We start from the raw sequence: 15,602 nt of genomic DNA on the forward strand, positions 1-15,602 counted from the left end.
AAACTCTTTCGTCCAGACTTCGGTAGTGATCCCATGGATTCGCTTTCACTCTTTCTGCCACTCCGTCTGTTGGTGGCGGCATGGGGAAACCTGGTGCCTCGACTTGGGCTAATAGTTTAGACTTAGATTTTCTTAGTCCTTGCACCCGGATGAATGGCATCACTTCTTTTTTGACTTAAGTCTTCTGGACTCTGGTCTTCCTCGAGTTCGTTCATCTGGATGGAGTCGATGGAACTTAAGTGTAAATTCCTACAATCTCCTTGGGGGCGATGATGATCGGGTTTCTCATCGTGCGCGTGCAATGGCGAGATCTGATGAAGAGAAAGGAAGGTGAACAATGGTGACTCCGGGGCGTTATTTAGGGGCATGTGAATGGAGATTTATTGGTTGTCATCGACAAGGTCAGGGCGGCTTTGATAAGGGAGTGGTGGTAACAACGGGTGGGCAGCTCGTTCTTTGTGGTCAGTCTTTGTTGGTGTTCCTGGGGCCTCAATGTAGCTTTTGTTATGTTTGGGGTATTTTGTTCTTTTGCTGAACCTTTAAAATAGATAGATTCAAGGTCCTTTTAACAAAACATATCTTTTTTTTTCTATTTTGTAAATAAAAATGAATTTAATGAAGAGAAAGGAAGGTGAACTAGAAGCGACGTGGGCTGAGAAATGTGGGATGAAAATATACATATAGAATATTGGTGATCATTATGGGCTATGGCTAGAGACGATGCGAGTGACTTGACCTTATTTCCATGTATTTGAGAAAAAAGATGATTAAAACCTCCTTTGAGATAGTTTTTTCTGCTTGCACTTCACTGATGTCTTAGGCAGGTATCTAGAAGATAGGGACCGATGATGCTTTGAGGACCAGTGCGGAGCTGCTTTGCCCCAGCTCAATCAATTTGATGAGCATGTGCAACACTATGAAGGATTCCCTTGCGGCGAACCGATTGCGTTGGAGGGCTCTCAGAGCTTCATCTTGTCTAAACCGATGTTGCCTTTTGATGTGAGGAATTGCGGTCAGCTTTGTTATGTTGTGCATATTTTGTCACCACTATAATACGTTCTAGCCTATATGTTGTGTTGTCAGCTTTTTAACCCACAATGCAAGTTTTGATTGCGAGTGTGCATAATGGGTTTTCTGGAAGTGCTTTAAACTCGATCTCTCCTTTTCTTGCCCCCTGTTCAAGCTCTTGTGTAAGACTAATTGTATTTCTGTTATGTTAAGTAATGAAAAGGGGATAGCTAGTTCAAAAATAAAATTTCTCACTGTGTCATGTGCTTTTGTGCGGAACATCATCTAAGCCCGGGGTTTGTTTGGTGTCGTTTGCTGTAAGGTGTGTCTTAGCGACCATCGAGGCATAAGTTTATGTGTTTTCTGATTTCTCCAAGGGGGTGCAAGGCACTAGTGTCAAGTTTTTTTATTAAGGATACTCTTAATTATGCAAGACCAGTTGTATTTTCCATTATGTTAACTAGTAATAAACAGAGAATAGTCTTGTTAAAAAAAAATCTCAATGCCTCACTTGCTTTTGTGGAAAAATGTCATCTAGGCTAGGGGTTGTTTGGTGTCATCGGTGTCAACAGTGACAGCACCGGAGTGGCCCACCCACTCAGACGGCGGCGACGGCGAGGAGACGTCAAACGGCGGGCAAGGACCAAGGCGCCTCGTCTACCCGTCCAGCTGCTCTGCTCCCCGGCCGGCATGGTCTCCTCCGTCCGGTCCGCTGGAACTGCAAGCAAGCCCCACCCACAAGGTCATCTCTCATCTGCCTGCCCTTCACGGCAGTTGCTTGTGTTTATTCCCACCAGGTTCCTTGCACTGCTTGTTTGCTTGCTGGTCTCCGTCCGTCATATTGTCTGTCTTTCTCTCTTGGTGCGTGCGTCCCCGGAAATTAAGTAGTAATGCCCACGGCCCACCATACGTCAAGGGAGGCCCTGTGCCAATTCAAGTATAATATGACCAACCCGAGTCTAGGTGCCCGGCTTTTTAACACTCGCTTACCAAGTTCATTCACATGGCATGTCCTTGTGCTCAGTGGCCTGCTTGTGCTGCCCAGCGCCTTGAACACCACAATGCCACCAGCGCCAGACCCGCGGCCTAGCCTTGTTTATACTCTTGGATTTGCTTCACAGGATGCGATGTGATTAGCTCGGTTGATCAGATCCGCTGGTGGCAATGTGTAGACGAGCATACACATCTTTCGCTGAAGCAGGTCACTGGCCCCTCCGGCCTGAGCTTGATCACTAGATTCAAGGGCACCACAACTGAGGCTCCTTCAGTTAGTTACCAGTATGTTAGTTGAGACCTTGATACTGAAGGAATCCGTGTGACAAGTGCAGCTAGCCCAATTATTACTACTACATTTGAGGAATCACTCATATACTACTTTTCTTCTTCTGTTTTATGCGGGAAAAAGACTTTATAGATCAAATAATAATGTTTACATCAAGTCCCCCCGTCCTCACTGTCCTGGCTGGCTGGCTCTGGTCTTGGCAGCCCTGGTGCTCTTTGTTTAGTCTGAGCGCTACTTTGTGCAATCTTTGTTTCCGAGTGCTGTGAGGTCTTTCTTTTATGTTCCCGCGGCTGTCCAATGCAAAGCAGTGCATTTTGTTCTGATCAGTCAACAGTGAATCAGGATCTCGATTAATGCTTGGGATTTATTTGCCGCCCTCAACTTTTTACATGCGAAACTAGCCAAGCAAGTGTCTCGCAATGATTCACCTTTTACATATTTCAGCTAGACTCAGTTAAAATTAAAGTTACAACTCTCTACTTCTCTCTCTCTCTCTCTTGAAATAAAATTACAACTCTCTGATGTCAACTGCCGCCCCCTTCCTAAAAGAACTGTGCAAGGTGTGGTGCCCAGCTTTTTCTTATCACCTACGCAATTCGGGTACAACAATTTTTTCTGATCCTCTAACATATGCTGCAACTTCTTCTTCTCCAAATCACTTGCGCAGTTTCTCTTTGCATCGGCAATGGCCCGACCTAGATCATCAACGGGCTCATCTGATGCCTCTTCTTCAGCTTCTTCCCGCATTGCCAGCTCAGCTTCTTCCCGCATTACCGGCTCAGCTTCTTCCCCCATTGTTGTATCATTGTATTCAGGGAACCCATGGCCAGGATAGTTGTCGTCGTCCTCTTCTTCTTCATTGTCTTCCATCATAACCCCTCTTTCTCCGTGCTTGGTCCAAACATTATAGTGGAGCATGAAACGGGACTCAAACAGGTGGACGTGAATGGTTCTTGACGTAGAGTAATTGTGACCGTTCTTACAGCCAGCACATGGACAAGGCATAAAACCATCCGCCCGCTTGTTTGCCTTAGCCGCAAGCAGAAAAGTATGCACGCCCTCAATGAACTGGGGAGAGCATCGGTCATCGTACATCCATTGTCGGCTCATCTTCATTACACAACACCGAATAGACCAAATTAATACAAGTTCATACATAAAGTTCATACAACACTTAAATGCAACAAACAAATAACTCTCTGGCTAGAGCATTTAAATGCAACAACAAATGCGATCAAGATCGCAATTAAGGTAACAATTGATCTAACAGCATAATGATACCAAGCCTCACTATCGATGGCATATTTTCTAATATTTCTAATCTTCAAGCGCATTTTCTCCATCTTGATCTTGTGATCATTGACGACATCGGCAACATGCAACTCCAATTCCATCTTCTCCCCCTCAATTCTTTTCAAGTTTTCTTTCAAGTACTCGTTTTCTCTTTCAACTAAATTTAACCTCTCGACAATAGGGTCGGTTGAAATTTCCGGTTCACATACCTCCTAGAAAAAATATCTATGTCAATTTGATGGGCATAATTTGTCATAAACACGAAATGCAACTAGTTTTAAAAGAGAATATATATACCACATCCGAATCATAACAAGGACGAGGGCCGACGGGGACGGATATCAAAACCATGGCACTATGTATAACAAACAACGTACGGGTAAGATAATTATACGAGTAACTATATATCCAAATCACACAAACATCAATTTTTATATAAAATTTCATGAACAAGAGGCTCACCACAAGGTGGTGCCGGCGACGGGACGGTGCGGGCGATCGACGGTGGTTAAGACGGAGATTTAGAAGGCACTAAGTAAACCACACCTACATATGCAAACTAAGTGTTATTTTTGACCTCAAATTGCATATAAATCAAATACTAGCACATATCTATATTTCCTCCCAAATTACTAAACTCACAAATTAATCACTATATAAAGCATTGCAAGAGCTAATCTAGCAATGAGAGATGAAAGGACAAAGTTGCTAACCTTTGTGATCATTTGAATGGATGGGGGCCTTCAAATCTTGACAAATTTTGGGCAAAATGTGTGATGAGCTCGAGAGGAAGAGGGGAAGAACAGAGAGGAGAGGGGAAAGGGGAAGAACAGAGCGAGCTCGGGTGGACGAAGGGTTTATGTAGGACGACCTTTAGTACCGGTTCGTGCCAAGAACCGGTACTAAAGGTGCTGGAGGGGCCCCAGACTGACAACATCATGCCACCACTCTCATTAGTACCGGTTCGTGGCACGAACCGGTGCTAAAGGTTCGCCACGAACCGGTACTAATGAAAGCGGCCCGGCTAGCCGTTGGAACCGGCACTAATGTACACATTAGTGCCGGCTCAAATTCAAACCGGCACTAATGTGCTTCACGTTTGACCCTTTTTCTACTAGTGTTATCAATGGATTTTTCAGAGAAGAGGAAACCAGTGATGGTCTGCATTATGTTATGCATGACCTATTGCATGATTTGGCATTGAAGGTTGCATCGCATGATTGTCTTAGTTTACATTTCTCTGATGTTGGGCCAGTAGATATTCAGCCATCCACCCACCACTTGTCTATACGCACAGAGAACTTGGGTGAATATAATGCAGTGTCTTCTCAAAACATTAAGAGTGAATTGGAAAAATTGAAGACATCATTGAAGGTTGAACATTTGCAAACATTGATGTTATTTGGAGAAATGGATAAAGGTTTTGCCAAGATATTTGGTGATTTTTTGGGGGAAGGAAATGAAGGAAATATGCCCTAGAGGCAATAATAAAGTTATTATTTATTTCCTTATTTCATGATAAATGTTTATTATTCATGCTAGAATTGTATTAACCGGAAACATAATACATGTGTGAATACATAGACAAACAGAGTGTCACTAGTATGCCTCTACTTGACTAGCTCATTAACCAAAGATGGTTATGTTTCCTAACCATAGACAAAGAGTTGTTATTTGATTAATGGGATCACATCATTAGATGAATGATCTGATTGACTTGACCCATTCCGTTAGCTTAGCACTTGATCGTTTAGTTTGTTGCTATTGCTTTCTTCATGACTTATACATGTTCCTATGACTATGAGATTATGCAACCCCCGTTTACCGGAGGAACACTTTGTGTGCTACCAAACGTCACAACGTAACTGGGTGATTATAAAGGTGCTCTACAGGAGTCTCCGAAGGTACTTGTTGGGTTGGCATATTTCGAGATTAGGATTTGTCACTCCGAATGTCGGAGAGGTATCTCTGGGCCCTCTCGGTAATGCACATCACTTAAGCCTTGCAAGCATTGCAACTAATGAGTTAGTTGCGGGATGATGTATTACGGAACGAGTAAAGAGACTTGCCGGTAACGAGATTGAACTAGGTATAGGATACCGACGATCGAATCTCGGGCAAGTAACATACCGATGACAAAGGGAACAACGTATGTTGTTATGCGGTCTGACCGATAAAGATCTTCGTAGAATATGTAGGAACCAATATGAGCATCCAGGTTCCGCTATTGGTTATTGACCGGAGACGTGTCTCGGTCATGTCTACATTGTTCTCGAACCGTAGGGTCCGCACGCTTAACGTTACGATGACAGTTTCATTATGAGTTTATGTATTTTGATGTACCGAAGGTTGTTCGGAGTCCCGGATGTGATCACGGACATGACGAGGAGTCTCGAAATGGTCGAGACATAAAGATCGATATATTGGACGACTATATTCGGACACCGGAAGTGTTCCGGGTGATTTCGGAGAAAACCGGAGTGCCGGAGGGGTTACCGGAACCCCCCGGGGAAGTATTGGGCCTTAGTGGGCCTGAGGGGAGAGAGAGGGCAGCAGCCCAGGAGGTGGAGCCCCCCCCATGAGGAGTCCGAATTGGACTAGGGAGGGGGGCGCGGCCCCTCTTTCCCTCTCCCTCTCCCTCTCTTTCCTTCCCCCTCTCTCTTCCTAGTTGGACTAGGAAAGGGGAGTCCTACTCCCACTAGGAGGAGGACTCCCCCCTCCCTTTGGCGCGCCCCATAGGGCCGGCCGGCCTCCCCCCTTGCTCCTTTATATACGGGGGCAGGAGGCACCCTAGAACACACAAGTTGATCTTCGTGATCGTTCCTTAGCCGTGTGCGGTGCCCCCCTCCACGATATTACACCTCGATCATATTGTAGCGGTGCTTAGGCGAAGCCCTGCGACGGTTGAACATCAAGATCGTCACCACGCCATCGTGCTGACGGAACTCCTCCCCGAAGCTTTGTTGGATCGGAGCCCGGGGAGCGTCATCGAGCTGAACGTGTGCCAAGAACTCGGAGGTACCGGAGTAACGGTGCTTGGATCGGTTCGACCGGGAAGACGTACGACTACTTCCTCTACGTTGTGTCAACGCTTCCGCGTCGGTCTACGAGGGTACGTAGACAACACTCTCCCCTCTCGTTGCTATTCATCACCATGATCTTGTGTGTGTGTAGGAAATTTTTTGAAATTACTACGTTCCTCAACAGTGGCATCCGAGCCAGGTTTTTATGGTTTGATGTTACATGCACGAGTAGAACACAAGTGAGTTGTGGGCGATATAAGTCATACTGCTTACCAGCATGTCATACTTTGGTTCGGCGGTATTGTTGGATGAAGCGGCCCGGACCGACATTACGCGTACGCTTACGCGAGACTGGTTCTACCGCCATGCTTTGCACACAGGTGGCTGGCGGGTGTCAGTTTCTCCAACTTTAGTTGAACTGTGTGTGGCTACGCCCGGTCCTTGCGAAGGTTAAAACAGCACTAACTTGACAAACTATCGTTGTGGTTTTGACGCGTAGGTAAGATTGGTTCTTGCTTAAGCCCGTAGCAGCCACGTAAAATTTGCAACAACAAAGTAGAGGACGTCTAACTTGTTTTTGCAGGGCATGTTGTGATGTGATATGGTTAAGACATGATGCTAAATTTTATTGTATGAGATGATCATGTTTTGTAACCGAGTTATCGGCAACTGGCAGGAGCCATATGGTTGTCGCTTTATTGTATGCAATGCAATCGCCCTGTAATGCTTTACTTTATCACTAAGCGGTAGCGATAGTCGTAGAAGCATAAAATTGGCGAGACGACAACGATGCTACGATGGAGATCAAGGTGTCGCGCCGGTGACGATGGTGATCATGACGGTGCTTCAGAGATGGAGATCACAAGCACAAGATGATGATGGCCATATCATATCACTTATATTGATTGCATGTGATGTTTATCTTTTATGCATCTTATCTTGCTTTGATTGACGGTAGCATTATAAGATGATCCCTCACTAAATTATCATAGTAAAAGTGTTCTCCCTGAGTATGCACCGTTGCGAAAGTTCTTCGTGCTGAGACACCACGTGATGATCGGGTGTGATAGGCTCTACGTTCAAATACAACGGGTGCAAAACAGTTGCACACGCGGAATACTCAGGTTTAACTTGACGAGCCTAGCATATAACAGATATGGCCTCAGAACACGGAGACCGAAAGGTCGAACGTGAATCATATAGTAGATATGATCAACATAGTGATGTTCACCATTGAAACTACTCCATCTCACGTGATGATCGGACATGGTTTAGTTGATATGGATCACGTGATCACTTAGAGGATTAGAGGGATGTCTATCTAAGTGGGAGTTCTTAAGTAATATGATTAATTGAACTTAAATTTATCATGAACTTAGTACCTGATAGTATCTTGCTTGTCTATGTTGATTGTAGATAGATGGCCCGTGCTGTTGTTCCGTTGAATTTTAATGCGTTCCTTGAGAAAGCAAAGTTGAAAGATGATGGTAGCAATTACGCGGACTGGGTCCGTAACTTGAGGATTATCCTCATTGCTACACAGAAAAGTTACGTCCTGGAAGCACTGCTGGGTGCCAGGCCTGCTGCTGATGCAACTGACAACGTTAAGAACGTCTGGCAGAGCAAAGCTGATGACTACTCGATAGTTCAATGTGCCAAGCTTTACGGCTTAGAACCGGGACTTCAACGACGTTTTGAACATCATGGAGCATATGAGATGTTCCAGGAGTTGAAGTTAATATTCCAGAAGAATGCCCGGGTTGAGAGATATGAAGTCTCCAATAAGTTCTATAGCTGCAAGATGGAGGAGAATAGTTCTGTCAGTGAGCATATACTCAAGATGTCTGGGTATTGTAATCACTTGATTCAACTGGGAGTTAATCTTCCGGATGATAGCGTCATTGACAGAATTCTCCAATCACTTCCACCTAGCTACAAGAGCTTTGTGATGAACTATAATATGCAAGGGATGGATAAGACAATTCCCGAGCTCTTCGCAATGCTAAAGGCTGCGGAGGTAGAAATCAAGAAGGAGCATCAAGTGTTGATGGTCAACAAGACCACTAGTTTCAAGAAAAAGGGCAAAGGAAAGAGGAAGGGGAACTTCAAGAAGAACAGCAAGCAAGTTGCTGCTCAGGAGAAGAAACCCAAGCCTGGACCTAAGCCTGAAACTGAGTGCTTCTACTGCAAGCAGACTGGTCACTGGAAGCGGAACTGCCCCAAGTATTTGGCGGATAAGAAGGATGGCAAGGTGAACAAAGGTATATGTGATATACATGTTATTGATGTGTATATTACTAACACTTTGTGTGCTACCAAACGTCACAACGTAACTGGATGATTATAAAGGTGCTCTACAGGTGTCTCCGAAGGTACTTGTTGGGTTGGCGTATTTCGAGATTAGGATTTGTCACTCCGAATGTCGGAGAGGTATCTCTGGGCCCTCTCGGTAATGCACATCACTTAAGCCTTGCAAGCATTGCAACTAATGAGTTAGTTGCGGGATGATGTATTACGGAACGAGTAAAGAGACTTGCCGGTAACGAGATTGAACTAGGTATAGGATACCGACGATCGAATCTCGGGCAAGTAACATACCAATGACAAAGGGAACAACGTATGTTGTTATGCGGTCTGACCGATAAAGATCTTCGTAGAATATGTAGGAACCAATATGAGCATCCAGGTTCCGCTATTGGTTATTGACCGGAGACGTGTCTCGGTCATGTCTACATTGTTCTCGAACCGTAGGGTCCGCACGCTTAACGTTACGATGACAGTTTCATTATGAGTTTATGTATTTTGATGTACCGAAGGTTGTTCGGAGTCCCAGATGTGATCACGGACATGACGAGGAGTCTCGAAATGGTCGATACATAAAGATCGATATATTGGACGACTATATTCGGACACCAGAAGTGTTCCGGGTGATTTCGGAGAAAACCGGAGTGCCGGAGGGGTTACCGGAACCCCTCGGGGAAGTATTGGGCCTTAGTGGGCCTGAGGGGAGAGAGAGGGCAGCAGCCCAGGAGGTGCCCCCCCCCATGAGGAGTCCGAATTGGACTAGGGAGGGGGGCGCGGCCCCTCTTTCCCTCTCCCTCTCCCTCTCTTTCCTTCCCCCCTCTCTCTTCTTAGTTGGACTAGGAAAGGGGAGTCCTACTCCCACTAGGAGGAGGACTCCCCCCTCCCTTTGGCGCACCCCATAGGGCCGGCCGGCCTCCCCCCTTGCTCCTTTATATACGGGGGCAGGAGGCACCCTAGAACACACAAATTGATCTTCGTGGTCGTTCCTTAGCTGTGTGCGGTGCCCCCCTCCATGATATTACACCTCGATCATATTGTAGCGGTGCTTAGGCGAAGCCCTGCGACGGTTGAACATCAAGATCGTCACCACGCCGTCGCGCTGACGGAACTCCTCCCCGAAGCTTTGCTGGATCAGAGCCCGGGGAGCGTCATCGAGCTGAACGTGTGCCAAGAATTCGGAGGTGCTGGAGTAACGGTGCTTGGATCGGTTGGACCGGGAAGACGTACGACTACTTCCTCTACGTTGTGTCAACGCTTCCGCTTCGGTCTACGAGGGTACGTAGACAACACTCTCCCTCTCGTTGCTATGCATCACCATGATCTTGTGTGTGCGTAGGAAATTTTTTGAAATTACTACGTTCCCCAACAGGAAATGCTCTTCGTGTTCTTTATTTGCCTGACATGACATATCACGTGGAATTCATGTTACATAACTTTTCAGGACTTGTCCACCTACGATTCCTGTGTCTAGGATTCCTGTGTCTAGGGACAAATGAGTGGCAGATGCATTTACCACTTGGCATCCTTAAATTTTATCACTTAAGGGTTCTAGATCTTAAGTCATGGCATGGCAGTTGTGATTTTCCTGAAGACATGAGCAACCTTGCAAAATTGTGCCATTATTATACCCCAAGCGATGAGGATCTTCATTCTCATATTTATAATGTGGGAAAACTTAAACTCTTGGAAGAGTTGAAGGTATTTCAGGTCAATAAAAAGAGTGAAGGATTTGAACTAAAGCAACTAGAGCATTTGACCAAGCTAAGGGAGCTTGGCATCTACAACCTGGAGAAAGTGCATACAAAAGACGAAGCAGCTCAAGCAAAACTGATAGAGAAAAACTACTTGAGGAAGTTAACATTGGACTGGGATAGTGATCGATCTACTGTTGAGCCTGGTGTGGAAGCAATGGTTCTTGAGAACCTTCGACCGCATGGAGATCTTCAAATGTTGTGCATTAGAGGGCATGGAGGCCCTTCTTGCCCAACATGGCTAGGTGATGAGCTCGCTGTTGATGCTCTACAATCTCTTAGTCTTTATTGTGTTTCTTGGGGAGTTTTCCCTTCTTTAGGGAAGGCATGGGATCTTCGTCAACTAAGATTGGAGCATATTGACAAGCCGAAGGAGTTTACTATAGAGAAAAGCTTTTGCATGCTAATAAAGCTTGAACTAATTGGCCTAGGAAGTTTTGATAATTGGGTTTACCCGGCTGAACAAGAGTCTTCCGTTAGTGGAGACTTGTTGCCACCGGATGCTCATATGTTCCCTCTTTTGCAAGTTCTGATTATTCGGGAGTGCCCGGAACTATTGGGGTTGCCTTTCTTAGAACACATTGTTTCCCCAGATTGGTTCCCCAAGCTACAAGAGCTTGAGGTATGCGACTGTCCCGAATTCTTGCCAGTGATTCCCATCTCCTGGATGGAAAGTCTTTGTTTTGTCAAGATGAAATGTATAAAGATGCTAAAGGAGTTAGCGTACTCAAAATCATCCAATGGAGCAGAATTGGAAATTATCGGAGAGGGTGATCTGCATAGCATCGACCAAGTGTTAGTTTTTGATAAAGAAACTAGTCTTGGGAAGCTGAAACTCGAGAGGTGCCCGCCTCTGGAGTTGAAGCACCTCTTGATGCTAACCTCGCTAAAGACATTCATTGTAAGAAAATCAAATGGTCTGGTTGGACCACTAGGAGGTCAGGGTGATGTGGAATGGCAGCTCCCAGTTGAGATTATCACGATGTGGGAGTTAAATGGTAATAGTGGGAAGGAATTGACAGATCTCATCCCTCACCTCCCAAATCTCTCCAAATTGGACATAAGGTTTTGTAAAAACATAAAACACTTGGTAGTGGGGGTGGATTTGCGACATACAACATCGGCTGAATCAGAGATGAATGAAGATGAAATAAGAGCAGCAGAAGAGGAAGAGGATGAAGGGGTGCTGCTCTTCCCAGCTCATCTCTTTGACTCACTTCAGGAGTTGGTCATCTGCGAGTCCCAAGAGCTGGTACTGGTGGTATTGCGGAGAATTGTGGTATTGCGGAGAGGATCTGAAATGTCACAGCTTGCAGTTTCTCCTTGCCTGTGGCCGGCTCAAGGAATTACAAGTCATTGGAAGCCATAGGTTCTTTGCTGGTTGGGTTCCCAATCCCTGGCGGGAGCCTGTTTCATCCACATTGCAGGAGCTCTGCACGGATGATGCCAGGGGACTTCTTAGTGCACCTATCTGCAGCTTCCTATCTTCCTCCCTCACCAAGCTGGAACTTGGTGGGATAGGGTCTGAAGGGATGAAGCGCTTCAGCAAGAAGCAAGAGGCCGCCCTTCAGCTCCTCTCCTCGCTCCAGCAACTTAAGTTTTTGTGTTTCCACAGTCTTCAGCAACTCCCTGCAGGGCTGCACAAGCTTACCAGTCTCGACAAATTATTGCTCCGCTTCTGCCCAGCTGTCTCGTCGTTGCCCAACGATGGCCTCCCGGATGACCTGGTAGAGCTAGATGTCTCTCGGTGCTGCAACGCTGAGCTGAAAGAGCAGTGCAGGGGGTTAGAGGAAACCATCCTATATGTCAAAATAGACTGACCCAAGGTAGGACAAACATACTTTCTTGTGTTTTTTCACTTTGCCCTTTTCCTGCAATCCTGCTTAATAACACTTCGATTTGTTCCCATCCACTGTGCAGGACAATGCCTTGGAATTTCGAGCCTCGTATTGCTCTGCTCTTTCCATACATCTGGTGAGTACATCTGTGGTACATGCATGACTTGTGGCAGCCGTTTTCTTTCCTGTACATCTAAAATAAAACATAAATTGAGAATCCAACACAATTATCAGCAAATGCCTTCTACAGGTCTCTTTTTCTTTCTTAGATGTAATTATCAACACAATCTGTGATCACCATTTGGTATGGTTCTCTGTGTGCAGGTGTTTGTTTGATTTTATAGTCTTCTTCATATTCTGCATTTAAATTTGGGTTATTGTCATTCATCAAGACGTGGTAGTCGACTTCCCTATTTTGGGTGTCACAATCAAAGTATCACTATGGCATAGTGATGGAATAAATGAGGCTTTGGGATTGAGCTACTGATATTGAGGTTATCAGTTTTTTTCTTACACTACTACATTGCTGTCAGTACCAAGTGTTCTTACATTCCTAATTTCTATTGCCTTGTCATTCAGGTGTTCATGTATTTTTTTTGGTAGGCTTGTAGCTACTTGTGTTTACATTTTGTCCAAAGCCCATGAAGATTTGATGGTGTATAAGATCTTCACAAGAATAGTCTGCAACACTTTACAGCACAGGTAATGCATATTCGTGCTGGAAGTCTGAATGTGTGCAACATGTTACATTACTGGTAATGCATTGAAGGTCATGTGCAGTTTTGAAACTCAGTCATAATTGACACTAGCTTATTATGTTGTTCGATCTCAGTATAACATTTACTATAAGTAAATCACCTTTATTAGGTTTTCATTTTCTTTCCTCACTGAAGTAAACACAAGTCAAAAATGTATTTATTCGTCTCAAAAGAATGCTTTGTCCCCCAGCCAATGACGTTATCTTTTAGGATCTATTAATAGTGAAAACTAGTTTATCATGCTGTCCATAGCATATTGGTATAACATTAAATGGAATGTCAAGTTTGTCATTTTCTCTTGTCATTCTACTTCCTCTGTTCCTAAGTATAAGTCTTTGTAGAGATTCCACTAGAAACCACATACGGATGTATATGGATGTATTTTAAGTGTAGATTCATTCATTTTGCTCCATATGTAGTTCATCTAGTGAAATCTCTACAAAGACTTATATTTAGGAACGGAGGGAGTAGTAAGCACTGTCAGATAATGTTTTGCTCCCTGAACCAGAGTCATTTTTTAAGCACTACTTTGGTCTATTTCAAGTTGTGTTATTACTTTTTTCATGTGATTCCTGGGATTTATTTGCTGCCCCTGACTGTTTAAATGTTAAACTTGCATAACTAGTGATGGTGCTTCGGTTTGTAGATCAATCTCCTTGGAAGCAACATACTGAGTTTGGGGAACGTTGTGGTTGACTGAGGCAGTCTTCTGCCACACGCAAGAATGGTGCTGCTTGGTGGATGCAGTTTCAGCCGTTCCCCAAACTTCATACAGATGAATTGCACTGGGAGAAGGAAGCAGCTAATAGTTTGATTATAAAATCTCATATGTGAAGCTGACAGGAAATGGGCCGAAGTTGGGTAGTCTTGGAGTCCTGAATCAGGTATGTTTCTTGAGCTATTCAAAGTTCATAGTACTACTCGTTTTGTCACCAGTTTTCATGATCATGATGTAGCTTCTGTTGTTGAAACTGCATGTGTTTAACTGCAGGACAGGCGTGAGTAACTGCAGAAGGTCTAGATGCCGCTGAACAGTTGAGGGCACTGGAAGGAACACACCAGAAATGTTCATCCATGCGAGGTAAGAAGGCTGTGAACTGCAAGACGTACACTAGCTCGTGGGAGGTTAACTGACTTCAAAACATTTCAGAAACGGCTGCGGAGGTGGGTGATGGATTGGCTTGCAGCAATCCACACAGTAATGGTCATGCAGATATATAGAGATGTGGTATGCTCACAGGAACCATGCCAAGGAAGAAGAAGCAAATGGACACATTGGCCAGGCTCGCAGAAACGTGGCCTGCAACTAGGTATGTACTCCCTCCGTCCGAAAATACTTGTCATCAAAATGGACAAAAATGGGTGTATCTAGAACTAAAATACATCTAGATACATCCCCTTTTATTCATTTTGATGACAAGTATTTCCGGACGGAGGGAGTATATCTAAAGCCCGTCGCCTCGTGACAGTCGCTCAGACTGACTTAAATTGGAGCAATGCTTAGTATTGTCCTTCATTCAGTGTTAGTAATGCATTGCGACGTATTTTTGACCCTGACCCTGAACACGTATCCTTTACTTCTGCTTTGTCAGGCCCTGTGCCCGCTGTGCCCAAGATATCTGGCAGGCCACTGAAATCAGCCATTCTTCCTTCACCAGAGTCATAATCCTGGGGGATTTGTAAGCCGTTTCTTGGCTTTATTTGGCGATGAGAAGACGTCGGAAGTGATAATTGAGGGAAGTCTTTTATCGCCCAAAACTGGCACTGCAAAGGTGAGAAGGAGATTATGCGTGTCTGCTCTGAGCAGAGGGACATTATGTGTACTATAATCAGCTATAACTGAATGACTTGTTGAATTTTGCAGGTGTTGTGATGTCACTCAGAAATTGCTGCGATGAGTACATCATTCACATTCATACCGTGCGTGCGATGGTTAGTGTTTTGGTCATTCGGTATTAGTGTAGTACAAAATATTCTGAACCCTGACCATCAGAAACATGTTGGTTGCACATATCCTTGTCAGGAACCAGACTGCATCATCCTCTGACGAAATCGACACTTGTCATGCAGTTAACTGAAGAAATCAACACCCTGCGGTTGGTTGGCGCCGAACCGGACGGGATCATCTCGGCCGTCCGATCTTCATCTAACGGCAACTTACCGCTTCGCCCGGAGTTACAAGAAGACTGGAGCTGTTGAATTTACCTGCTTTACTTTAGCGATAAAAAAATAAAGTTACCTTTGGTTGGCTGTAATGGGTATAAAACCCCGGATCTACCTGAGAGCCCTGGACGCCGTTGCGTGCCGGATGTGCCTTGTTCGTGGCTGGAGAACGCCAGCCCTGG

General features: G+C 44.9%; 1 protein-coding gene across 1 annotated transcript; it reads left to right on the top strand.

The window, feature by feature from the left end:
* The first annotated feature begins 301 nt into the window (after window positions 1-301).
* On the top strand, window positions 302-12,481 carry LOC125534278 (disease resistance protein RGA2-like). Its single transcript, XM_048697541.1, has 6 exons — window positions 302-330; window positions 4,702-5,037; window positions 10,278-10,608; window positions 10,651-11,665; window positions 11,807-11,922; window positions 11,978-12,481. The coding sequence occupies exons 1-6, from the start codon at window positions 302-304 to the stop codon at window positions 12,479-12,481; spliced, it is 2,331 nt and encodes a 776-aa protein (XP_048553498.1).
* Window positions 12,482-15,602: the final 3,121 nt, after the last annotated feature.

The sequence above is a fragment of the Triticum urartu genome, chromosome 2, assembly GCF_003073215.2.
Source record: "Triticum urartu cultivar G1812 chromosome 2, Tu2.1, whole genome shotgun sequence".
Taxonomy (NCBI): Eukaryota; Viridiplantae; Streptophyta; class Magnoliopsida; order Poales; family Poaceae; genus Triticum; species Triticum urartu.

Bases quoted from the DNA above. Each gene is read 5' to 3' on its own strand.
- LOC125534278 (XM_048697541.1), top strand. From the start codon at position 302: ATGGCGAGATCTGATGAAGAGAAAGGAAG. The intron at 331-4,701 runs GTGAACAATGGT...TTTTTCTACTAG, and splicing joins TCTGATGAAGAGAAAGGAAG to TGTTATCAATGGATTTTTCA. The intron at 11,923-11,977 runs GTATTGCGGAGA...CACAGCTTGCAG, and splicing joins CCCAAGAGCTGGTACTGGTG to TTTCTCCTTGCCTGTGGCCG.